This window comes from Nothobranchius furzeri, chromosome 8 (genome assembly GCF_043380555.1).
Source record: "Nothobranchius furzeri strain GRZ-AD chromosome 8, NfurGRZ-RIMD1, whole genome shotgun sequence".
Taxonomy (NCBI): Eukaryota; Metazoa; Chordata; class Actinopteri; order Cyprinodontiformes; family Nothobranchiidae; genus Nothobranchius; species Nothobranchius furzeri.
Window position 1 is genome coordinate 50091832 of NC_091748.1, and position 26456 is coordinate 50118287.

At 44.7% G+C, this 26456-nt stretch overlaps 1 protein-coding gene and 1 long non-coding RNA gene across 2 annotated transcripts in view; both read left to right on the forward strand.

Moving 5' to 3' along the window:
• hcn2b (hyperpolarization activated cyclic nucleotide-gated potassium channel 2b) overlaps window positions 1-26456 on the forward strand; it is a 109699-nt gene that overhangs the window by 26712 nt on the left and 56531 nt on the right. The window contains exon 3 of the mRNA XM_054730003.2: window positions 1785-1946. Coding sequence (XP_054585978.2) covers window positions 1785-1946 — 162 coding nt within the window. The remainder of the gene's footprint in view (window positions 1-1784; window positions 1947-26456) is intronic.
• On the forward strand, window positions 1953-12776 carry LOC139071545 (uncharacterized). Its single transcript, XR_011521396.1, has 3 exons — window positions 1953-5262; window positions 5514-5603; window positions 5681-12776. It is a non-coding gene; the product is annotated as an uncharacterized lncRNA (long non-coding RNA).

Consider the following 26456-nt stretch of genomic DNA (forward strand, 5'->3'; position numbering starts at 1 on the left):
TTGCCTGTTGTCCTTCGGGAGAGCTGCAGGAGGACACACAGGGATTTATGGGGGTTGGATGAGGAAAACGAAATAAAGAAAGTAAATCTGTGTTTTGTGATCAGTTTAATTTGACATGAACACGACAAACACGCTTTCTTGACAATCTTTGTGAGTAAAAAAACGTGTAGAAATAAAAACGAACAACGTGTGTTATTAGGGAAATAGCGGGCGGGCGGTGTCGATCCAGGATTGCGTATGCGCCGTGAGCGGTTCTGATACATTTTGGGTCGCAGCTGCTCGCAGCGCCGCTTCAACAGTGCGATACCCTCACGAGGGACGAGCAAAATATTAAACACGCCAGAAGTTTGTGCGAGCTCACGATTGCTGATCGGTAGCTGGTCACGTGGTGTCAATCGCCTCTCGTAACCCCCTGTACACTACACGACGCTCGGCGCAAAACTCGCCCCGATCTCGTGGATTCTCGCACGAGTGGAAAATCGGCTCCAAAAAGTGAAAAATTCGCACAGTGTACGCCCGGCTTAAGCCTCTAAAAGTCTTCTGTTTTAATTAAAATAAAAAAAACACACACACACACACACACACACACACACACACACACACACACACACACACACACACACACGTGAGATCATGGGATCAGCTACTCGGAGTTATGAAACTTCCCAAAAGAATACGCTGGGCATTTTAGTCTGTCATTTCTATTTTCAGCATAAATGCCACAAATACTTGTTTTTTTAGCTAAACTTGGTAATTTTGGGTGCATACCAAAGAAACTGCAGATTGCTATCTCCTGTCTTTACAAAACCAGATGAAAAAAGAAAATTCTGAATGATGACAAACAGACAAAATAGATTAGTGTTAGAGTTAGGAAGCCTCTGATTCTGAAGGAGCATCTTGGTGATATTTAGTATAGACACACAGATGACTTTCAATTCTTGTTAAGCTCTAGTCTACCGATGCTGATCTTGTCTTAATGTCATTTATCCCATAGAAATGTTATGAACATGAAGTTTGATCACTTTTTCAATCGACCTAAAAATTAGGACTCTAAAAGTAAAAAAAACATCGATGTGGAAAATCATTTGTTGCTAGAGTGAATGTGCACGTAGCCATGATGAGTTCACAGCCAGGGAAAATGTCCGATTTTTTATTGTTTTCCAAAGGTCTTCTCCACCAGTTACAACCACCTAGCTGGTGATTTCTGGTGAAGCAAAAAGGCCCTTTCTTTATTGCTTCATCTACTTTGTGCAGCTGTGCCACAGTTTGATGCTACCACCACTGTGTTTTAGAGTTGGTTTGGTAGATTTTAAAACCTCACCTTTCATGGTGGCCAAATAAATGTATTTGTTTTGTCTGACCATGAAACTTTTCTCCAAAAGAAACTTGTCTTGTTCAAGTTGGCAGCTGGAATGTTTTTTGAGTTTGAAGTCATCATATTTGGAGCAAAGGCTTTTTCCTCGGAGTCCTTTGAGATGTAAAACTGGCTTCACTGTAGACAGACAGTGGTGTTCCAGGAAGCTCCAGCTCATGGTAGGTTTGAGCGTAAGTGGTTTCTGGATGGTCCCTGAACATCCCAACTAGTTAGCTTTTATCTGAGGCAACAGATAAGTGTGTGTGCTGCAATGTTCTGGATGTGTAGTGGAAACAGATTTATCTGTGTTTACCATTCACTCAGCTGTGACTGCCTGTTTAAACACCAACTGCTCATTCTCACATCACACTCACAGCCTGCCTCTTTCTCCCCCTCTCCATGTAACTTTCCTCATCATCTCTGCTGACAGATCTTCCACATGACCTATGACCTGGCCAGTGCTGTGATGCGAATCATCAACCTGATCGGGATGATGCTTCTGCTCTGCCACTGGGATGGCTGCCTTCAGTTCCTTGTTCCTATGCTGCAGGACTTCCCGTCCGATTGTTGGGTGTCACTCAACAAGATGGTGGTAAGAAAAGGGACCTGTGTGTGTGTGTGTGCGCGCGCGTGTGTGTGCTCTCTAAAAAACGTTGGGTTGAAAACAACCCAATTTTAACCCAGCCACTGGGCTAATTTAACACAGGAAATCGGGTTACCCAATCAACCCAATGAGTTGGGTACCCAAATATTGGGTTGTTGTTAACCAAATCCTTGGGTTGATCCTACCCAACTGTTTGGTATCTATGTTCAACCCAGCATTCATCATTTCTGGGTTATAATGAACTAACTAATGAGTTATTATATCTATACTTTTTCCTTCTTTATCTAATCACTAGATATTGATAATTACACAAATAATAGATAACTTCATTGGATCTAAAAACATTTTAGATGTCAGCCTGATAGCTTCAATTAATTGACTTACATTTAAACTGGAAAGTTGCCCATGAAGTAGCTGCTGGCTCCTGATCCACCATCCTTTTGAAAACACCGTACTGTATTCTGGGTAATTTTTTTAATCAAAGCCAGACAAGACAACTCTTGTGTATCCTTGGTCAGCTATCTAAATGGCTAACAAACGGAGAACTGACGCATCGGTACCTGATGATGTATCTCCTCGAGGTGGGACCAAAATATCAACGGTTCCTTGACATTGAGAAACACTCCGAGTCATTGTTGATCAGTTTTGAGGTTGTTTGTGTCAGAGTCTACCTGTAACTAGAGTACAAATACTATAAAATTAATGTTAATATGCGTTAGCATCTTCTGAAAAAAAAACCATTGGTTTGTATCTTGGTGCTCTGAAAACAAGAAAAAAATTACCATTGTGCCCTGGTGGCCTCAGTAAGCACTACCACAAACTGAAAAGAATAGCCCCTTCCCCATGTGTTGTTGTCTTCTTCTTCTTTGTCTTTCTCTTCATCTTTACGTGAGACATCATGTCTTGACGTAAAAAACATGATGATGTCAAAAGAGAATGTTACTGAACAGACTAAAAAAACTGGCATTTATCTTTGCATTTCTAGGCAAAGAGAAGAAAAAGTAATGCTTCTTTCATTAAAGAGCCCAATCCCTGCAATAAAAAGATCCGATCTTCTGGTTAAATTTAGTCAAAGATCCATTAAGGTGACATTTCACATTTCTTTCACATTCTATGGTTTCTAATTAAATGTAAAGACGTGTTCAATGCAAACTATAAAAAGTTTTATTTTTCACCCAGCATTGTTTCGAGTCGACATCAGGTCAAAAGTCAGTAAGACATGTGGTCAGACAAAATTATTACTGTAACATCTAGGACTTGTTTTTTCTGCAGCTAACTAAATCAGAATCACCAAACATGGGATTTTACACATGCGTGTACTATAACTCATGCAGGACAGTCCTCAGAAAAACGTCAGCTTGTAAATATGTTGATGTACAGAAATCAAAGTCTGAGTGGAAAAATCCAGGTTGTTTCACCTGCTTCATTCATGCTAACAGCTCTCCTTGTTTCTCTGATTGGCCCTCCTTCCTTTGTCAGCCTCTAGCCAAAAGACCATTAGAGACTTCCTTCCGAGTTACTGTTGACAGTCAGGAGAAAAGCTGCACTTAGAAACAATTATCTAAACATACAATTATTGAAAAGCATTACTGAAAGAATACCACGACTCATTACCTGACTAATATTTGTAAAATGCGAGCAGTCCTTGGCCAGTTAACCTTGTGAGTGTTTTTATAGATAAAGCTACAATATACATTTTGATCATTGTCAACGTTTGACAAATGCAGATGCAAATGCATAAACTGAGGTAGAATAATGAAATAATGTTTTCTAATGTGTCACTATTCAGAACCTAAAGACCCTGGCTCCAGTCACTCTTTCTGCTGGTGACAACAAATTAGAAGCCGAACACTGTCATGACTGCAGGCTAAAAGGATATGTGCAGTCTGAACCGTACGCCTACATGATCTCTCACACAGAATGACCCATTACTGTTCAAATTAAATGCTGCTTACCAACACCAAATCCTCTGTGGAGGCTCCTTTTCATTTCCAACCCATCCTGGTACCATTTCAACTAGGATATTCTATCATTTTTCCTCTATTTCATCACCTCTCCTCCAACTTTTTGAGTGTGTTGCATCAAATTCCAGCTGAAATTTGCTCACTGAGGTCTAGTCATGTTATTTTCACCTAAGCCAGTCAAGAACTGTTCAGTCAGTCAACAAAATAAAATATAAGTTTTGATGCGTTATTAAAAACTTTCCGACTTTTCCAGAAAGTGCTTTGCAGTGTTACAAACATTCTGCCTGATGTTTGGGTTAGGAATCCTGTAATGTGAGCATATGTAAAAAGGTGGTGATTGATGTAGGAGCAGCTTTGGAAAATGTGTGGGGCAAACTCTGGTAAAATGGATAGCACACCACCACGGAGAAAGGAAGAAACACGCTAATGGGATAAATAGACTCACTTACAGAGGACAGCCTGGGTTAGAGGCAGGCAGTGTGTTGTAAATCGATAAGGAGATATAATTGGTAAGGTTGGGCATTGACACAGCATCCTTAGAGACATAGAAGTCCATTGCCATCTAAATTAAAGAGCACGTCACATCAAAATCAACTTTTTTTTTAGCTGATAACTAGTATAAATGAGTGTCTAATAGTGCTGTAGACATGTGTAGTTATTATTTTTGCATTTTGTTGCATTTTCTTTGAAAACTCTAAATTCTGTCTAACAGCGTCAGTCTAGCGCCATCTTCAGCTCAAAAGTATAGAACACGTTTATTTTGAGTCAGTTTTAGCCAATGGCTAACAAGAACAATGCTACGTATTTCGGATGGAGTTTGAACCGGGTTATGCTAGTTTGAAGAGCATTTCACAAATTAGTCCAGGCCATTCCGGTAATTAGCTGGATCCCGCCGACTGCTGCTTCCTCAAAACGGAGATTTTGGGCCCAATTTGAGGTGAGTAAGCTAAATAATTACTTTTAACAGCTTCTAAAGATTGTTCCCTACCTGTAATTTTGCAGCTATATTTGCTATATTTATAAATGGTTTGTCTCAATTACGTGGTTCACGTAATTTAGACAATCAGTCCACACTGCCGCAGGATCGAAGCGAGTGTTTGTGTGTGTGTGTGCGTGTACCTTCTAGTTTTAACAATATGTAAATATTTTAGCTTATTGTTACACACGTGTGTTGCTGCTCTTAAAAACAACTATAAATATATTTGCTGTTTCTTTATATTTCGCATAACCTCCCAGCAGCAGTGTGCAGCTTCCCCACTCCTGAACAGACTCGGGTGTGGCAGAGAGCTTCTGAGCAGCTTCCATCTGAATGACAGGACAAGCTCTATGAACTGATCCAGGTAAAAACATTCTAAATAAAAATATTGTACTCTGTATTCTGTTTTTTTTTTCTTCTCACATCTCAGCCTGGCTGGTCACCACTGGAGAGGAGTAACTTCCCAGACTCACACCAACATCCCGTTTTACCTCAGGGCCTCCTGATCTAACAGAAAACCCTGTAGCTCCATCCTTGCTCTGCTTTCCACGTGTTTCTCATCTCTGGAAGCGACCTCCCACAACACTGTGATGCTATAAATAATATTTTTTTCAGGCTAAATGAACCCAAGAAATCTGCTGTCAGACTGATTGTTGCAGCTACAAATGGTCCAGACTAACACGAAGCCTTGCAGGTGTAGTTAAGGTGAGTTATTTTTAATCATCATGTAATCTTCATTACAACTTTTGAGTTTTAACATCATCTATGTTTTTGTTTCATAGCTTATTGCTACACGTGTGTTGCTGCTGTGAGCTTGGAGCTAGATTACATCATGACATTAAGAAAGGAGACTACTGATTCTGGTCCTGTGACACTTGGTGACGTGAGCTGATTCACCTGGTATACAACTTTTACATTAAATATTTTGTTTTTTGCTATCAAAAGTACATTAACTAATAACCTGCATTATTGTAGGACACAGCTAAATATGGATGCTACACCATGAGGCAGGCACACGTTAATATTCTATAAGAGCACATGAGGTGAGCAACACCACATATTATTATTGTACACTGTCCTGGATTTGTTTTCTTTCTGAATCTCATCATTAGCCTGGCTGATCACCTGATAACTCCTGTTATCTGGTTATGACAGCATGAGGATGTCCTCACCAGTGTTGTGAGTAATGTGGTACAAAAGTAATTAATTACTGTAATGCATTGCTTTTTGCTGTAATGTGGTAATGTAAGGCATTACAGGGAAAGAAAATGGTAATATTTACTCGGTACAATTGTCAGTGACGCGGTAATTACAATGCATTTTTAAACCCAGAATCAAGATGTGTTCCTTAAAAATTCAAATTGGGGGAAACCCGAAGAAAGATCCAGTATCTGCATATATTACGTTATTTATGGACTCAGCTTTGCGGGCAGAGAGGACGCAGCGGTAACGGCTCAACTACTCCAGCTGCGTCCTGCACGCGGCCGCTGCAACATTCACAAAATCGCTCCACTAAAACAAAATAATTAACTTGCGATCGTTCATATCAGCGCATGTTCTCTGGTATTTTGTGCTTTTCTGACGGGCTTTGCCTCAGCTGAGTTCATAATCTGTGCCCCGGTGATTTCAACTCATTACTGCTGGAGCGCCGCACATGTGAAGATCTCTTTGGCTGATCGTTAGAAAGTAGGAAGTCTAGGAAACAGTTTTTTCTGGAAGACGGAGAAAACATGCAGCATGCAGGAAGGTTAGAGAGAGAAAGGGCAGGTAATTATTCAAATAAAATCAACAAAACAAAACAAAGTGCTTGAAAAGAAAAAAATAGGTAGATTTATCCCCAATAATCATTTTTACCAGTGAAAAGCAATAATATATAAGCATTTAATATTTATACATGTGATAGAATCAGATCACCCCAGAAGTCAGTCCCACATCCAGGGCCGTATCAAGGCATTTGGGGACCAAGGCAAATATAGGCTTGGAGCCCCCACCACCTCACTCCCTGCTCAGTTAATATAAGATGGCAGCGCGCTGAGAGTACAGATTGTTGTTGCTTTTATTTAATAAACAATCATTTTAAAGCACTGATATTATATCTGTTTTTAATAGCAGTCCTAGCTCAGACACCACATCACTTTCCACATATATGTCATGAGCTCACTGAGCGTCAGATTACCAGATTCATATTGAAGTTGTTTTGGTGAAAGTAACTTAAAGTAATGCAAAAGTAGTGTAATGCCTTACATTTTAAAATCAGTAATATTGTAATGTAATGAATTACTTTAAAATGAGGGTAACAAGTAATAAATAATGCATTACAGTTTTCAAGTAACTTGCCCAACACTGGTCCTCACACACCTGTAACCTATCAGCTCATCTGGCAGAATAGAGAGAGAAGAGACAACACCACATCTCCTGTTCCTGGAAAGCCTCCGGCCATCCTTAGATGGATGAGAACCTCCATCCAGCTCTATCTCCTGTCTGCCAACAATTATTATAATAAATATTGTGTTTGACAAGGTCTTTGTGCTGCCAAATGTCTCATTGTAATTCCAGTTTTTATATTTTAATGGATATTTATGAATTGCATGTTTTGAATTCTAACTTTGTTGCACGTTTAACTAGCTCCATTGTGATGAATTAAACTAGCACCTCACTGTTAAAAGCTCGTTTTAAACTCAAGCGTGTTTAAATATTTATGGACATGAACAAAAACAGGAAATATATAAATTGAGATTTATTTAAATAATATAACAAATAACTGTTTAGTGGAGGAAGTAATCATTCAAAGGCAACATCTTCTGGAAGCTCCTGATCCTGACGACGCCACTGGAGGAGACCAGCTGCAGACACCTGAGGATCACCTGCGACCAAGAGAAAGCTGGTATCAGTAAATAATGAAATGAGGGCAATTTTAGGTGGATGTTTGTGATTTTGTAACATAAATGAACACATTACAGAATTTTCTCATGGGGTATTTAACTTTCTCTGCAGCAGACAGTAACTTTAGCCCAGGGTAGGTGGCCGTGTCCTAGAGAGCTGCTATAGACATGTTTAAGTGGTTATCCTGCTTTAACAGGTTAGATTAGCTGTTCAGCAGCTCTATTTGCTGCTGATTACAATAAGGTGTGTTGAAGCAGATAAACCTCTAAAACATGATTGATAACAGCTCTCTGAGGCCGTGGAGCCAAACCCTGCAGCTAATCTAATTCTATGGCTAACGGCTACTTACCATTCAGAGCTGGTTCTGTTGGGTCGGCTCCGGTAGTTTCAGGCAACTCACAAGCTCAAAACAATAAAGCTCAGGTCCGCTTGTCTCCTCCAAATAGACTTGGTCCCGTTCTTCTTGATTGTCTGGGTAAGGAGGGGGAGAAAAGTCCTCCACTTCTAATGACTGCTCAAAGTGAAAAAGGCTAGCTTTGTCTCGTTACCCATCCGTCTTCGTCATTGCCGCAGCTCCACCCTCTCGGTCTGCCAGGCAACGCCTACTAATGTTGCAATTTTCAAAATTGACATGTGGGTGGAGAAGGACTCTGAGGCAGGCTTGACCCACCCTTTAAAGGCCCAAAATCTCTTAAAGACCAAGTTCACTGAGAAACAATTTTTTACTTATTTTTTAAACATGATCAGTCACTTTGAGTAGTCTTCTACCTCTATTTCATGCATTAGCCGCCAGTAGAAAATAGACAAGGAAACAAAATCAGTCAATTCTATGTCCAATTGAAAATTAGCATTTGAGGACTCGCCCATCTTGGGTCACAACGAGAAAGGTTGTTGTTTGTTTCAGGTCCAGGAGAGAGCCGAGCTCTGTACTACCACTCAGCTAGTAGAAGCTAACGCATTAGCAACTCCACCACAAGGCACTGTGTTAAATGGACCGAGTCATTTAATGTTGGTGAAGTTCCATCAGCAACCATCCTGATCTTATCTTGACTCCAGAAGTTAATCAGGATTAGTCCCATTATTCATCAAGCAGTGGTGAAATTCATTTGATCCGTCCCCGTGGGGAGCTGTGAGCTGCAGCAGTGGCCTTTTTTGGCAACTTTTTGGTGGTTAAACCCCCATTCCAACCCCTTAAAGCTGAGTGTCAAGTAGGGAGGCATTGGGCCCCAGTTTTAAAGTCTTTGGTATGATTTGAATGTGATTTGAACCCCGATCCCCCAGTCCCAGGGTGGAAACTCTACAACTAGGCCACTGAGAACATCTATGATCTAATAGTAATTTTCCAAGTCAACATATTTTATGGCCCAGATGAGTTTTGAACCCAGATCTGCTGCATAGCAGACCACCAACATCACCACTGGCCTAACAGGAAGATTAAAGACAAAGGCCAAACTAAGTTGTCTCTAAGGTAAACTTTTCAATGCAAAGAGCTCGAAGTATATGTTGAGGATGACTCTCAGCAACTTCAACATCATATTTTTGCTTAAAATCTGACTAAGTTTTAGACATTTTGTCCTCTCTAACTGGCTGTGGTCGCCGTATTCAATCGGATTCATTCCAAAAGTGAATCAATTGCAGACGTGCATGCAATGTATAACTTCTTTCTGAACGTTTTATTTAAATCCAACCACAAGTTCAGGGGATAATTAGGCCTAGTCCACACGTAGCCGGGGTTTTTTAAAAACGAATGTCCGCCCCTCCAAAAACTTGCATCCACACCACCGTGTTTTAAAAACAGACTCTGTCCACACGTACCCGGATAAATACATTGTTAAGGACATGCCAGACCTGTAGGCGGCAGTACTTCCCCCGTTCTTAACCTCGTCCTTCGTCTGTGGTCTTCCGCAAGGAGCAGTAATTCCACTTGGAAAAACAAACAAGCAGAAAGCGCTTGGACAATTGATGGATCGGGTAGTGACAGAACGCAGCTCTGAGGGCTTCCATGATGCCGGCTAGTGTAAACACAGGTCGCACACGTGATGTCAGCATTTTTTGTCGCGGAAAGTGACGTTGCGGACCTTAAAACTCCAGTTTTGTCCGTCCACACGCAGACACCCAAAATGGAGAAAACGCAGATCTTCACTTTGGCCGGAGTTTTTAAAAAGATCCGTTTTTGTGTGAAAAAACTCCGTTTTCGTGTGGATGACAGACCAAAACGTAGGAAAATATCTACGTTTTGGCAGATCCCCGGCTACATGTGGACAGGGCCTTAGTCTCTTCACAGCATTTATCTCTTCTGCATCATGAGGAAAGTCAATAAACAGAATCAGTTCTTCTTGTCAGTCACTTGCAGGCTGCCTCCACAGCTGCTGGACTCTGTTATTCAGAAGAAGATCGTCAAATGTTGAGAGACTAAATTTGGCATCTTGATTTGTGATGCTCAGGCCACTGAAAATCACAGCATTGTGACACAGTTGTGTTTCCTCAGATAGGTGTGTCTACGTGTGTGTGTGTGTGTGTGTGTTGGGGTTATTAGGAGCGAACAATTCGTAAGCTTTAACTTACTTTTGGATTCTTCAATAAATTCTGTAAATATGGGAATATTTACTGATTTATTAATTAATTAAGATATTCTTAGATATACGGGGCACCATTCCCCTTTAACCGGGGAAAAATTGAATCCAAAACTTTTATCAGTCTTTCTTGAAGTTCGTAGAATCCTTGGAGCAGAGACTTCCCTTCGACACAACAAAGCTACTGGAGACGAAAATCTGAATTTTATGACGTTTAATTAACAATTTGTCAAATGAATAAACAGTGGCATAGATGAATAATAACCATGTGATATAATAAAAGGATGTATATTCAAAATAATGTTCAAGGTGTTTTGTGTGTATGTATGTGTGTGTGTTTCTAAAATGGAGTCTGTATGCAAGATGGCTGACCCCTTTGTCTGGCTAAAGTGTGGGTGGCAACATGCACTTTAACTTCCAAAGCACTTAGAATCAGTAGTAACTTAACCTTAAATCACTCAAAACATTTCAAAGGATCATGAAACAACACAAAAGATTAATCACAAGTTAATATCTTTTAGTTTATCAGCCTGGCCATGGCCGAAAACATTTAAAGATACCAAACAATGATCAATAAGCAGTTTATTTATTCAAAATGACCCGGCGGACGTGTTTTGGGAGCGAAAGAGGAAGACACGAAGCTACTTTTTAAGCAATAGCGCGGTTTTATTGCTTATTCTGGACTATAGAGGAAACGGGAGGAGAAAAGGAGAGAGAAAAATGAGTTTTCTGATCACCAGAAGATCGAGGCGTCCCTCCCTCTTTTGATTTGACGGTTTTCCGTGTTTCTCCGCAGTTTTCAGCGTCATCCAACGGTTTGATGCTTTCTCCGTTGTTTACCTCCACGAGTGTTTCTCCACGGGCTGGACACAAAGAGAACGAAGTTTCTTTTGTGCTGAGTTTGACAACTTACAGCGTCTCTGAGAGCTGGATGGAGCTCCGCTCGTTCCCAGTCAGGTCCTGATGGAGTTGGAGTGTAGTTTCCAGCAGTTCCGTGGGCTCAACTTGGGCATTTAGAGCTTCCGCGTGCTCAAGTTGTCGGAGCGTTCGACAAGCGTGTCCTTACCGCCAGGTATCCTGGGCAAAAGAACGAGGTTCCTTTGTCTTTGCTGAAGATTTATGGTCTTAGTTTGCGGGAAAAGTTCCATGGCCTCCCGCACATGCGCAGAACGTGTTTCTGGTATTAGGCGGTGACGTCATCACAATGCTTCCGTGTGCAAAGCATCATGGGAAATGAAGTTTCTTGGCGCTGATGTGATTATTTGCTTTTCAGAGCAATTTAAGCACAGTCATTTTGGAGAAAATCACTGCATAGTAATTTCCTCATGAGGTCAGACCCTCAACATTCCCCCTTTTGGTTTCGGGGATCGCGCCCAAAGCTCGATCGTCGGAAGCACAGATGGGTTTGTTCCTCATGAACGTAGGTCGACTTGATTGTCGGAAGCACAGGTGGGTTTGTCCCTTAGGACGTTGGTCTCCTTGGACGCCTTTGTCTTTGTTCTTTGTCTTGGATCCTGGCGCCTTTGGTCTTTGTCTTTGTCTTGGATCCTGGTCAGGCACAAAACAAAAGAGGATAGGAAATGGGATAGTCCCCAACGCGCATAACGAGAAGAAGCCACTCACGCAGGTGGTACGCAATGATGATGTCGTCCATGCGAGAGGTAATAGTGTAGAAGGAGGAAGGTCGGTGGGCGGTTAACTCCACGAGGGGACACAAAGGCATCTCACCGCCGGCCATACAGTTCAGTTTATGGAGCACGCGGTGATGTACGAGGTCCATAGTTCGCAAACGCGCATTGACCTATGTGGTCCCAAGATTCCCCCCTTTTTGGTCCAAAGGGTGGATCAGGACAGTCTTTGGGCTAAAACAAGGACCATAAAACTAAGAGGTACTACAATGTGCTGGTGCGTCAGACAGAGTCATTGACAGACTGAGCTGGGCCGGCACATAACCACTAGTTAATATGTGACCAAGTACGAAACAAAAATACAGAAAACCCAAAAAAAAAACATATAACATCCAAGAAAATTCATAGCAACCTTGAGGTCTCATACAATACATTCTTAGGTCATACATTCAGTGTGTAGCTTATAAAGAATGTGACATACTGCAACACTCAGATAAATATGTGAGGTAGACTAAAATGAGAACTACTGTTAGGGTTACAGAATAACAAAGAAAATGTTGCTCACCCCCTTTAGACAGGTGTGGTACATTCACGCTTGTAGTCTACCCGAACGCGGTCACGAGGCACACCGTAGGTGAGCAAGTGCATCTTATCTTGGAGTTTATTAACACGCCTGTAGGCGGAATAAGCTATCACGGCCGTGATGAGCCATTCCATCCCCAGGGCGACCAATGTGCAGATTAAGGTGGTATAATCTGTGTCAATGTAGCGTCTTGGGCGTCAACGTAAGTTCACGCGGGGTTTGTGTGAACTTAACAAATTTGGTTCCTTCAATCAGTAATTGTTGGTCAATTTCTAAATCGAAGGCAAAGTTATAACCCTGGAAAGCGTCCATGATCTCAATCTCTGAGCCATGCTGTTCGAGGTTGAGATGATGGAGTGCCAGGTGTCTAGTTCAAGGTGGAAATGCCTACCGTCCTTTCAAATACCAAAGTTTAGCATCGACTTAAACCTATAGATGTGAGGTGTCCCAATTATGGGAACGTTTAACAGGAAACCGAGTTCTAATTTTCTGCATCAACGTGAATGGGAACTGCACTACCTAAGCTGTACGCTAGGTGGATTTGTTAAAGGTGCACAGTAGAGGGGTAGCAGCTGTCAAGCTAACTTTGAGCAGGTCCAGTGGTACCAAGTACGGGGAAATACGACTTTCAGCCAAGCTGTCCAGCGTGGAACTTACTTCCCTGAGCAGGTCCTACATCAAATCTCTCACCACTTGTGTGTACACAATATCCTGAGGTATGGTTTCAGACAAAGTCTTGATTGCACGTAGAGATTCATTAATCAGAGCCTAGTGTAGGTACCAGAGTACCCTGTAAGGTTTTAGTAGGTACATCCTGTTAGCGGTCTAGGAAGGAGTTTCTCTTGGTTAGTGAAAGTGACGGCGGGGGGGTGGGGGGGGGGGGTGGGGGGGGCTGGTTCTTTGTCGGTTAGTACATGTTAGTGGGTTAAACGTGCACTTTCCCCCCCTTTCCATTTCCATGCATAGAACTATGTAGAGACTATGTCGACCTCCTGCGGGGAGTCTGGTCTCTGTACCCGCGGGGATGGTTTGACGTAGGGTTTGATTTGGTTTGCATGCACCCATTTGTAGACAGGCTCCTGTCTCACTTTGGTGATGCGTAACCTGTATGCAACTGGAGAGAGTTTTGCCACGATCTCAAATGGTCCTGACCAGCAGGGCAGGAACTTCTTAGCTTTGCGTGCCGGTTGGGCGAACCGAAAGTAGAATACTTTTTCACCCACCTCGTATTCGCGGCTGGTTGTCTTTTGGTCGTAGTAGGCTTTAGCGCCTTCTACGTTGGTCTCCAGTTTCTTCTGAGCGTGCGCGAACGTAGCTCTGAGGTGTGTTTTCAAGTCTGCCACATACTGATGAGCGGTATAGGCAGTGGCAACACTGACATCCTCTGGGTGATACAGGAGGTGCAGTGGTAGAGTCATCAGTCTGCCGGTCATCATCTCAAAGGGCGTAACCCCCGTGGATCGCTGGGGAGTGGACCGTATGGCCATCAGGACCAGAGGGAGCTTAACGTCCCAGTCCTTCCCAGTGGAGCAGACGTACTTTTTGAGCATAGAGACGACCGTGCGGTTCATCCGTTCGACCTGTCCGGATAACTGTGGGTGATAGGGGAGGTGGAATCTCACTTCCACTCCCAGAAGTTCAAACAGGGACGTCATTACACTGGATGTGAAATGAGTTCCTCGGTCAGAGTCAATGCAGAGTGGAAGTCCCCATCGACTGAAAACGTGGTTAATCAGCAGTACAGCGGTTGTGACGGCTGTATCGTTTGGCGCTGGAAGGCACTCAACCCACTTTGTGAAACTGCAAGTTACAGTTAGCATATATTTGTTTCCTCTTGCCGATTTGGGAACCGGTCCAACCCAGTCGATCTGCAGGTGGGACCAAGGGAAGGTTATTCCCCTGCGTTGCAGTGGTGCTCTAGCAAGCGGCTGGGAGGGTTGAAACTGGGCACAGATGAGGCAGCCTTGGACATAGCTGTGTACGTCCTTGGACATCGACGGCCAATATGCTACTTCTGTCAGTGACGCGAGGGTAGCTTTTGCTCAGCGGTGACCTCCAACCGGAGTGTCGTGGGCGTAGGCAAGCATCACTCCTCTGTGGTCGAGTGGAACAACCCAGCGCGGCGGGCTGTGATCGTCACGCATGTAAACTAACAAATCGTTTTGTAGTTTCAGGTGCGTGAGTTGACGATGCAGGTTTACCAAATCTCGGCTTGCGCCAATAGGTGGTGATGGTTGTTCAGGCATCGGGCCCTTTTGGAGAAGCTTGCGGATGAGCTTCAGGTCAGGATCTTGTTCCTGCATGGTGACTAGGTCCGCGTCATGTGGTTGTCTGCCTAGACACACGGGTACCTCAACGGTCCGAGGTTCGTCCGCCTGTTTAGCATGGCGACGAGTAATCGCGCAGACCTTGTGAACGGCCTTGGGTGGAAGCCACTCGTCTTTGAATTCCCAGCAGGTTCCCTGGTCAGCACCGAGCTTAGCAAGGCGGTCAGCTTCGTCATTACCATCTTTCTCTGGACCTAGGGTCCTGGAGTGACCTTTGACCTTTTTCCAGTAGACCATTATGCCTTTCTCGGTGGTGAGCAGATCACACGCTAGGAATAACTCCGAGTGTTTCACGTCTCTGTTCCTGGCATTTTTCATGTGGTTCTCCTTCCACATGGGGCAGTGAGAAATGAAGCTGTGTCTAGCGTAGTTTGAATCTGAGCAAAGGACGATTTGAGTGATGTCCAAGGCTGCCGCCTGCTGGAGGGTTATCAACACTGCAGCAATTTCGGTGTACTGACTAGACTTTTGGCCCAACCGGTAGTGATTTGGTTGCTTAGTGTCACAGTCCACCCAAACGACTCTAACCCCAGCACGGAGCTGGCCTTCGTGAAGGTAGGCGCATCCGTCAGTGTAAACTTTCGGAAGCCCTTGGCAAACATTCTCATCAAAGTAGCGATGATAGGATGCGGTTGGGTCGACTGCGGCAGGTGTGTCCAGGGGGCCCATGACGGAGTCAGAGTCACAGTGCTGGCAGCCTGCTAGCCCTTGTCCTAGCGCTAGCTTGGTGTTCTGACCATACTTGACCTCAATGTTGTATCCTTGGAGCACCATCATCCACGTCGCAATGCGGCTGTTTGACACTCTTCCTTTGCGCAGACGCTGGCTGTTTAGGAAGGTGACAGGCTGATGACACGTTTCAATGATCACTTTCTGTCCACCGATGTAACTACGAAAGTGTTCGACAGCCCAGACTGTAGAGAGGAGGGCTCTCTCACAGTCTGAGAACTGGAGTTCCACCTTGCTCAGAGGCTTGCTGGCGTATGCCACTACTCTCATGTCCTGGTCGTGTTTCTGCTTCAAAGCAGCGCTCAGGCAGTGAGAGGAGAAAGTTGCCTCTATGTAGAACTCTTTATCCTTGTCTGGGTAAGCCAGACAGGGTGCGGACGCCAACTTCTGTTTTAGGAACTGGAAGGAGAGTTCCTGGGGTCTGTCCCACATGAAAGGTGTGTTGTTCCGAAGCAGCTCAGTGAGGGGCCTCGCTGTTTCAGCATACTCCTCAATGAACTGCCTGGAGTAGTTGCAGACTCCGAGGAAGCTCCTGAGTTCAGTCAGATTAGCTGGGGCTTTGATGTCCTGAATGGCTCTAATGCGTCCCGCTTGGGGCTCGACTCCATTAGCGCCAACCAGCAGTCCAACATACTCCACTTTGGTTCGACACCACTGTCCCTTGAGAATCGCCAATTTAGCTCCGGCGTCAGCGAGCTGTTGCAGCACGTGACGGAGTTCGGCCAGGTGCTCCTCGAAGGTTCGACTCCTCATCAAGATGTCATCGACATATATGAGGTTCCCTCTGGAAGCAGCATCTGTCATGGCTTTGTGGAGGAAGATGTTGAACTCGGCAGGTGAGTTAAGAGTAGCCAAAGGGGCAGCGGTTCCAAGTATATTGGCGATTTCCAAAGGAGAAAGCCAGTTTATACTGGTCCGCCGGCTCAACCTTCATGGTCCAGAAGCCGTTGGCTACGTCAACCGTAGAGAAGAAACGAGCATCTCTGACTCTGGCTAGCTCCTGATCTAAATGGATCATAGGCCACCTGGAGAGAGGTACTTGTTTGTTCAGTACACGATAGTCTATGGTGAGACACCATTTCCCAGTCGGTTTCAGAACCGGCCAGATGGGAGAGTTGTAAGTGGAGTTACACTCTCTGATGATGTTTTTCTCCTTCAGCTGATCGAGGATCTCCTGGATCGACTCATAAGCAGCGAGGGGAATCTTGTACTGACGTACAAAAGTAGGAGGGGCATTCGGGTTCGTCGGAATGCGAACCGTGTGCAGGTTTGTGAGTCCACAGTCCAGGGAGTCCCTGGATAAGATGGACTGAAACTCATAGAACAGGCTTCTAAGCGCTGCTCTCTGCTCCTCTGACTCCAGCGCATCCGCTTTGTCAAGCTGCTGGCTGACTTCGGCCTCGAAGCCGTCATAAGGTTCAGAGGAGGAGGGTCTCTGGTGTTCCGGGCTTTCAACCGGTGACTCAGAGGGTTGAGTATTTATTGCAAAAACCGTTAGACACTGACCACCGTCAGCATCTAAGGTTGCACTGCAAATGGGTTCCTCAGGAAGGGCTTCATGCCGCTTGATGGTAATCATTTGTGAGGGGAAGGTACTGAATGTGTCTGCACCAACCTGTCTGTCGTTCAAGAACAACGGAAGTTGTCCAATCACGGGAACTGAAAGTTCGAAGTCATGGAATGAGCTATCTATCAGCATGCCCAAGGGCTTTCCTGCCGGCATGTGGATAGGACTCCGGGTCGGATTTTCAACCAACAAGTAGGCAGAACGATTGTTCAGCTCCAAGAGTGGCGTGCCACAGACGGCTAAGTTAAGCTCCAAGAAGTGTGGTGATGGCTGGAAGAAGGCTTGGGTGCCTGGCAGCTTCTGATGCTTCATCAGAGTCAGACAAACAGGCACTCCTTTGACCAGTGGGGGCAGAACCGTGCTGGCCTCAACCACTGCACAGCAGGCCTGTGGAATGGTCTGTCCGGACAGCAAGTGTTCAGGGCCTTCTGAGCGAGGCTCAGAGAGGATGGTGTGGCACGGGCCCAAAGGACTTGATTGCAAGTGTCCAGCTGGGCACCGAGTCGAACCAGCAGATCTGCTCCAATGAGTGCAGGTGGATCAAGCTGTGGTATGACGCTGAATGTATGTGTGAGCTGTCTTGCTCCAAGCTGGATAGTCAGGGAGCAGACCTCTGGCGCTTTCAGGAGCCTCTGCGGCCAAGTAGGTGACAAGAGCCGATGGCTACGTGTCACACTGACCAGAAGGGGGTCCTTCTGACGCAGGTGTTCAAACGTCTGCTGGCTGATGGCTGACTTCTCTGACCAAAGAGCAAGGCGAGCATCTGAGATATGGGTACAGTTGATGGTAAGACCACCAACTATGTGTGGTGCATATGGCTGCAGGCTGACGTTCTTCAGCAAGCAGAGAAAAGATGAATGTGTGCGGAGCGGAGTTCCAGGAGCGGTTTCGTGCCTTTGCAGGCGGTCATCGTCTGTGGGAGCCGTAGGGAGGGGCATGACCTTGGAACAAGGGTTTTGCGGCTCACTTATGCTGACTTCAAGAATGGAGGATGGTCGGCTGCTATCCGGGTTCCAGGGCTTAGGTGTGTCCACCTGGGCCCACAGTTGACCCTTCTGGCAGTCGATGAGGGGAGCTAGACGTTCAAGCAGGTCCTGACCAATGAGAAGTGGTTCAGTGTCTAGCTGGCAGACATAAAACGGGTGAACCAGAGTCATGTCTTGGAAGGTGATGTCCAGCCACGCCCGGTGAGTGATACACTCCCGGGTCTGGGTGTAGCTGGTGATTTTCAGGTCACAAGGTTCAACCTGGACTGGTTTCCCGAGCGACCGCATGGTGTCAGACACGCGATGGAACAGTGTGGAGCACATCAGGGTGATTTCTGAGCCGGTATCCAGCAGAGCATCAACCTGTATGCATCCACCTACGTTGGTGCTACAGTACAAATGGCGAGCATGATCAAGGTTTGTTAAGTCACCAAGGAACTTCAGAAATTTAGTATCAGGTTTCTCTGGAGGGTAGATTTCAGGAGACTCCTGTGATCTACCAGTAGTGTTCCCCCAGCTGATCAGGTAGGTCCTGGCCACGCTGGGGGTTTGAGCCACGCCTAGTCATGCGGACGTTGGCTCTGGGTCTGGCTTCTTAGAAGAAGACTTTGGTGCAGGGGTCTCTTCTGCAGATCTCAGCTGTTCCTTCTGTTTAGCTAGGAACTGCTGAAACATCTCCTGGAGGTCGGCTTTGGTCAAGTACTCACCTGCGGACTTGCGTTCAGGACTTACCTGTTGGCGGCGCTCCTTAAACCTTCCACTGTTCCGACCTGCCTGCCGTTGGTTTTGGTTGGGCCACTTCCTGTCTGATTGTCCAGACCTAGGCGGCCAATCAGCACCCCCCTTCCCCTGTTGAGGAGATTGGGACTGCTCTCGCGGTTTAGCAGGTCTAGGTTTAGCAGATTTTGGCTTAGTGGGTGGAGCTTCTGTGCCTTTGAGCTCCAAACGCGGCTCGGTGTCGGGAGCTAGGTGCATGACGCGGTGATGTGCGTCAGGCTTTTGGGGCTTTCCGCCGGCTTCCCAAGCCTATTGAGCGTATCTCCTAATCTCCTGAGTTGTCAGTTTTTTCATCCGACAATACATTGAGACTTCGGATCGAACACACTCGTGCAGGTTGTGAATGAACAGGGATCTGAAGGCAGGGTCTTCCTCGAGCCCAGGGCCGTTTCGACCTTGGAAATAAGCACTTTTGAGTCGGCGATAATACTCTCTGGGGGGTTCGTTTCTCCAGTGTTTGATGGAGAAGGCCCCCATTGTAGCTGACGCAGAGTCTGCATACGTGGCATATTCATCTCTCAACGCTCGGCAGAGCGAGGAGTACCGATCTCGAATGTCAGATGGTAGAGTTTCCATGAAACCGTGCACCGTTCTAGATGTGGTTTTCCAAATTAGCTTGAGCTTTTCCCTTGAAGAGGGTGCTGGAAGATCAAGCAGACAACGTTCTATCTCCCTGAGATAATCGTCGACGTTGGATTCGTTGGTGTTAGGATCAAAGCGTTCTATGTCTTTAGCTAGCGATTCAATTTGACGTACACGGAGCCCTGACTCGCGGTACGGCGCGTCATCCTCTGACTCTGACCCACGGTCTGTCTCAGAGGGCGCTGGATATCGCTGGTGTGCTCTGGGCTCCCAATGTTGACTCCTGGGGCCCAAATCGGGGTCCGGCATGTTGTGGCGGGCTGCTGGCACGTCACGTGGGTGTCTTGGGAGGTCCTCCTCCCGGGGCACGTCTGCGTAGTGCAGCCTGCGTCTTTCAACTGGGGCTTCTGCGTAATACACTTTGTCCGGGTACGGACTGGCGTATGATTCTTTGTCCCGCAGCTGGTTATCGGCATGCCGAGTACCGGAGTAGCTAGGATGGGTAGAAGGTGGAGGTGCAGCTTGGGGTGCATAACCCCAATCGGCACCTTGCACCCTTCGTGGACTGGGGGAGCGTTCTAAATAGAGGTGCCGCTCAGCTGGTCGACTTCTCACTGATTCAGAAGGCTGTGAAGATGAGGGTGGTGGTCCAACCTGGGGTTCGAGGGCGAACTGCCCTCGGCCCCTAGGTGGTCCTGAATGCCCTATAGTGTGTGTAGGGAACGGGGCCGCAGGTTGGGACAGATAAGCTTCATCTCTCCCCTGCGGCGTGCGTCCGTCCAGAGAGTCATGGTGTTTCCCCCCTTCCCACTGTCTGTTGTCATCAGCAGAGGGGGGCGGGGTCTTCTCCCCATCTTCCCCAGAATCGGTGCTGTCTTCCTCCTCGTCATCCTTCTGCCTTCCATTTTGCTGCCTTTCAGCTAGCATGCTCTGGAGCTTCATGATCTCTCGATCATGTTGGAGTTCTCTCTGATAGAGGATCAAGGCTAACTTAGCTAAGTGAACCTGGATTGGTTTTGTACCATCCGGGTTTTCTATTTGATCAATTACAGCTTCTAGCTCAAAGCTACGCTGTTCTTCAGTGAAATCCCTAGAAGGGTAGTCGGGTTCTCGAGCAACCGCGACCAGTTTGGACAATATTTGTCCAGAAAGTAGGCCAGGTTCATAGTCGTGGGCCGCAGCGCCACCTGGTTGCTGGGAGTTGGTCAGTTCGCTACTCTGTCCCTCCATTTAACAACCGAACCAAAAATAGCCTAGTAGAGCTTCTGCAGATAGCTCAAGCTGCACCTTTTGGGCAGCAACTGCTAGCTTTGTAGCAGAAAAACATTAAATTAACCTTTGTGCGCACAGGTTTTAGAGTTTTAAATTGCACGGAATGCCGTGACTGACGCTTAAAATACTATTCCTTTCAGTATTTTAGCAAAAGCTGGTGCGTTGCGGTAGCAACGTCTTACAACACTTGCAGTGTTAAATGTGCTATTATTCCTTCAGAATATTAGCAAACAGGGTGTTATCAGTCTTTGAGTGAAGGTTTCAGTTAGTTATAATAGCCACTGTGAGTTAAAGTCACTAAATTAGCAGTTAATTTTAGCCTAAAAGGGTTAGTCAGAATTACTTACATACTGCACCTTTAATGAAGAACTGAATTTTAACCTAAAAGGTTAACCAGAATTAATTACACGTTGCACCTTTAAGGAAAAACTGAATTTTAACCTAAAAGTCAACCAGAATTAATTTACACGTTGCACCTTTAAAGAAGCACTGAGTTACTGGTGAGAGTTCGATGCAGCTTCCTGCTCAGCGAAATCAGCACCACTCTGTTGCTGGTTCAAGGCTGAACAACTGATTATTTTTAATTCAAGCTCTTTGGATTTATTTGTTTGTTTGTGCCGGATAGAAATCTCTGTGTATCCAAGCCTCACACGGGCTGCACCAATTAATGTTGGGGTTATTAGGAGCGAACAATTCGTAAGCTTTAACTTACTTTTGGATTCTTCAATAAATTCTGTAAATATGGGAATATTTACTGATTTATTAATTAATTAAGATATTCTTAGATATACGGGGCACCATTCCCCTTTAACCGGGGAAAAATTGAATCCAAAACTCTTATCAGTCTTTCTTGAAGTTCGTAGAATCCTTGGAGCAGAGACTTCTCTTCGACACAACAAAGCTACTGGAGACGAAAATCTGAATTTTATAACGTTTAATTAACAATTTGTCAAATGAATAAACAGTGGCATAGATGAATAATAACCATGTGATATAATAAAAGGATGTATATTCAAAATAATGTTCAAGGTGTTTTGTGTGTATGTATGTGTGTGTGTTTCTAAAATGGAGTCTGTATGCAAGATGGCTGACCCCTTTGTCTGGCTAAAGTGTGGGTGGCAACATGCACTTTAACTTCCAAAGCACTTAGAATCAGTAGTAACTTAACCTTAAATCACTCAAAACATTTCAAAGGATCATGAAACAACACAAAAGATTAATCACAAGTTAATATCTTTTAGTTTATCAGCCTGGCCATGGCCGAAAACATTTAAAGATACCAAACAATGATCAATAAGCAGTTTATTTATTCAAAATGACCCGGCGGACGTGTTTTGGGAGCGAAAGAGGAAGACACGAAGCTACTTTTTAAGCAATAGAGCGGTTTTATTGCTTATTCTGGACTATAGAGGAAACGGGAGGAGAAAAGGAGAGAGAAAAATGAGTTTTCTGATCACCAGAAGAGCGAGGCGTCCCTCCCTCTTTTGATTTGACGGTTTTCCGTGTTTCTCCGCAGTTTTCAGCGTCATCCGTCGGTTTGATGCTTTCTCCGTTGTTTACCTCCACGAGTGTTTCTCCACGGGCTGGACACAAAGAGAACGAAGTTTCTTTTGTGCTGAGTTTGACAACTTACAGCATCTCTGAGAGCTGGATGGAGCTCCGCTCGTTCCCAGTCAGGTCCTGATGGAGTTGGAGTGTAGTTTCCAGCAGTTCCGTGGGCTCAACTTGGGCATTTAGAGCTTCCGCGTGCTCAAGTTGTCGGAGCGTTCGACAAGCGTGTCCTTACCGCCAGGTATCCTGGGCAAAAGAACGAGGTTCCTTTGTCTTTGCTGAAGATTTATGGTCTTAGTTTGCGGGAAAAGTTCCATGGCCTCCCGCACATGCGCAGAACGTGTTTCTGGTATTAGGCGGTGACGTCATCACAATGCTTCCGTGTGCAAAGCATCATGGGAAATGAAGTTTCTTGGCGCTGATGTGATTATTTGCTTTTCAGAGCAATTTAAGCACAGTCATTTTGGAGAAAATCACTGCATAGTAATTTCCTCATGAGGTCAGACCCTCAACATCTGTGTGTGTGTGTGTGTGTGTGTGTGTGTGTGTGTGTGAATCTTCAGGGTCAGATAAACCCCTCATTTACTCCAGAGTGTTACGTCTCTGTCAGGTTTTTGTCCTGTCTTCCTACAAGACTTCTCTGTCTTCCTATTTCTGGAGGAAGTCGAGAGGCAGCTCTCCACCGTATGCAAATTTTTTAGTTATATTTGTAGAACTGGACTCAGAACTCCTACAGGAATAAACCTGGTAAATTCTGGAGGTATTTTTTCTCGAATAGACCTCGTACATCTGTGTACGTGTTGTCTTTGTGAATAAAAATATGGTTTCCAATTGGTATTCTGCTCTGTTTCAGGTTACACGTCTTGCTGACGTGGAAGTTTTCCATTTTCAGAGAAAAGGGTCAGCTCCCACTCCACACAGTGACATTTGTGTGGAAACTGTTAAATGTCAGTAAATGGTGTGACAGATTTTTGTGCTGACACATGAATGTGCCGCCTTCTCTTTTCTCCTTTTTGTTTGTATTTTCTATAATACACGTTCATCTCCTCTAGCCTTTGAGTGATGCATGTCGTTTGTGTTCGCGTGTCTTTCCTTGGAGCTCAGTAACTCGATGTCGGTGAACACCCGTGAAGGCACGGTCTCCAGTTGTGCTGTTCCACTGCCGTCTAATGAAAGTCAGGTCTTTTTCAGGGGTACTAAATGAGAAATGCAGCATTAAACGATCCTCCTACTTCTTATTAGGCAGAGTAGATGCTCGCCTGTGCCGGACATTTGCAACATATCACCCATCATTGTTTTCACTTTTATCCTCAGTTTTGCCCACCTGCAAAACATTCTCCTTACAACTTCTGCCTTTATTCTGATGTATTCGTGTCAGCCTCTTAAAGCTTGAAAGACAAATGGCTGACTTGTAAGGGATATGAGCGCAGCAGACTGCCGTGTTTATTGTGAGCTCAGTAATCAGGCTCCTGCAGCAGCCATCACAGGAGACCAGATCACCACAGTCTGTTATGTAAGCGACTCTCTGTGATGTGGATGATGACAGGTGGTTTTGATTTTTCATTTTCAGAGTCTCAGCCTGGCTGTTAGAACAGTTATATTAGAAGAAAGCTGTTATTTTCCTCTCACCGAACTGTTTGTGTTTGTTGTGGTGTGGATGTGAGGACTTATTAATGCTGGAATCGGCTTATGGGGCTCAGTGCTTGTCTAGAAATCCTAAGATCCATATTATTAAATATGTTTTTCCCACATTTTAATACAGAAGTGATCTGATGTGGATTTATGCTTGCAGGAAGAAGGTTGTGTTTCTAATGGTCATAAATGGGAGAGTGTGTGAATCAATCAGTCACACATTAGGCGGACGAAAAGAGGCCATATCATTAAAAATCCACTTTTTAGAGCTTTTGACTGTGTGATTTTTTTTTCTGCACAAAAAAAAAATAAATCCCCTAACCAGTTTTTGGCTACATTCCTGCATTTTTCATGTCGTTGGGACAATTTTTCCGATGCTGAGCTGAAACCTGCAAACACGAGGATGGAAACTGGTTGCATCATCACTTCCTGCTCCTCCCCATGAAATTAGTTTCTGATCGGAAACCCACCTCCCCTGGAAGTAGGTCACTAATACCCACTTTCTCCGAGTTGCGAGCATAAAGCGGTTGATTTGATTCTGCCGTTGAGAATGTTTTAGTCTGTGACCTTCACGTCACAGATGACTGCATCAGATTTAAGTCTACAAAAATAAACCTTCCCCATTTTTTTCTTTTTAAAACCACATTTACATTGCTAATAGGTCCTATTGTTCAGTTCTGCAACACTATTGGCTGTTAAAATGTGTAAATAGGCCCGTTTGTCTGGCCTCCTAGAACAACATGTGAAAGGTTAAAAAAAGATTTTGCAGTTGTTTTCTAAATTTGGGTTTCTGGGGGGTTAAACCTCCACCAGTACCATAGAGGATATTTTGACAAATTACTTCTGCGTTGGGAACAAAATACAGCTGTACAACCATGTGTCCTGTCTACAAAGATGCACATAATGGCCAGCGCAGGATATGTGTGTTAGGCGATGAAACATTTGTAACAGACTTGGTAGTTCAGTGGTTAGAGTAACTACCTGGAATGCTAATTCCATTTTTGGTTCTTTTTTAAAACACAGGAAAGGTTTCTCTTTACCTTGCTGACAGTTTCGTTTGCGTCTGCAAACATCCTCAGAGCTGTCGCTGATGGACGGAGTAGGAAGTGACGCCACCATCAGCGACAGCTCTGAGGATGTTTGCAGACGCAAACGAAACTGTCAGCAAGGTAAAAAGAAACCTTCCCTGTGTTTTAAAAAAAGAACCAAAAACGGAATTAGAAGCCAAACACAGAAAGAACGTATCAAAGATTCCTGGAATGCTGTTTTGCACCGGTTTGACTCCCGGTCTCAGCAGTAATGTATTCTTTTTAACTACACTTGCCAGTATTATGTTTTCAACCCTTCGTTGGTAAACTGTTTAAAATATAAGAACTGATCTGTTTTTTTTTTTTTTTTACTTTCTTTGCTTATTTAGCCAGTGTGAGTCCATGTGAGGTGAGCAGAGTAAATCGACTAAAATGCTGCTTGGAAATGACCATATTCAGTTCTTCAGAGACACAAAATGTTTTGCAGAAAATAATCAATCAAACTACAATCTAAATAAATGACGTCTGCTTCAGCTGGCTAAACAGTTACTGCAGACACCGGGATTCAAACCGGTGTCAGTTCATGGCAAAATGAGATGAAAGGCCAACCACGGAGACCAAGGCCATAACAATAGCAGATGTTAGGCGCTATTGTAGGTGCGTTTTGTTGGAGCAGGCTTGGGCGGAGCTTTACTGAAACAGACCGTTTCATTTCTGGGTATGAATTCAGGCTGACTTGTATATGAGGGTAACAACATCTCAGCAGTGCCATTGGTAGTATTTTATCATTCGATGTGCCTACCTTTGCGCTTCATGATTTAAAATAGCACGATCTGGCTCCTTTATCATTTTTATCTGAAGAACTCTACATAGTTAGAAGTCCAACTCTCTTTCTTCCAAGTGGTTTGACATAAAACATCCATGCTGATTGTGTTCTCTGTGCTGTCATCACCCTGGCAGCCTCATTCTTGGTATAGCCAGAGCTGAGAGGATGCTTGGGGCATTAGCCGTATGGCCGTAACTTACATCATCAGCTGCACTTGGTTGCACACTTACAGCAGCCACATTACAGCTGTGTCCCAGTTGTTCTTCAGAACCTATGAGGGACATAGTCATGTTGAATAGGGGGCCTGATGAGCTGATGACACCGGCCTCTGCTGAAGGCAGTGAAAATGACAGCTGTGGTGCTTCTGTTGCTCTGCTCCTGATCTTGAACACTTCAGGGCTTTAAAAGCTACAGATGTCAAGCTGGCAAAGAGATGCCAGCTCAGATCCAGATAGTTTGATACTATAAATAACTGTTCACAAAGAAATCTGTTGGTGTTACTTACAAATTCCCTCAACATTATGTCTCAAACATATTTTAGTGAATGATTTTTTGCAGCTTCAGAATTCTATAGGGTCATTTACGGATGTATTAATTTTTCTATTTCAGCTGGT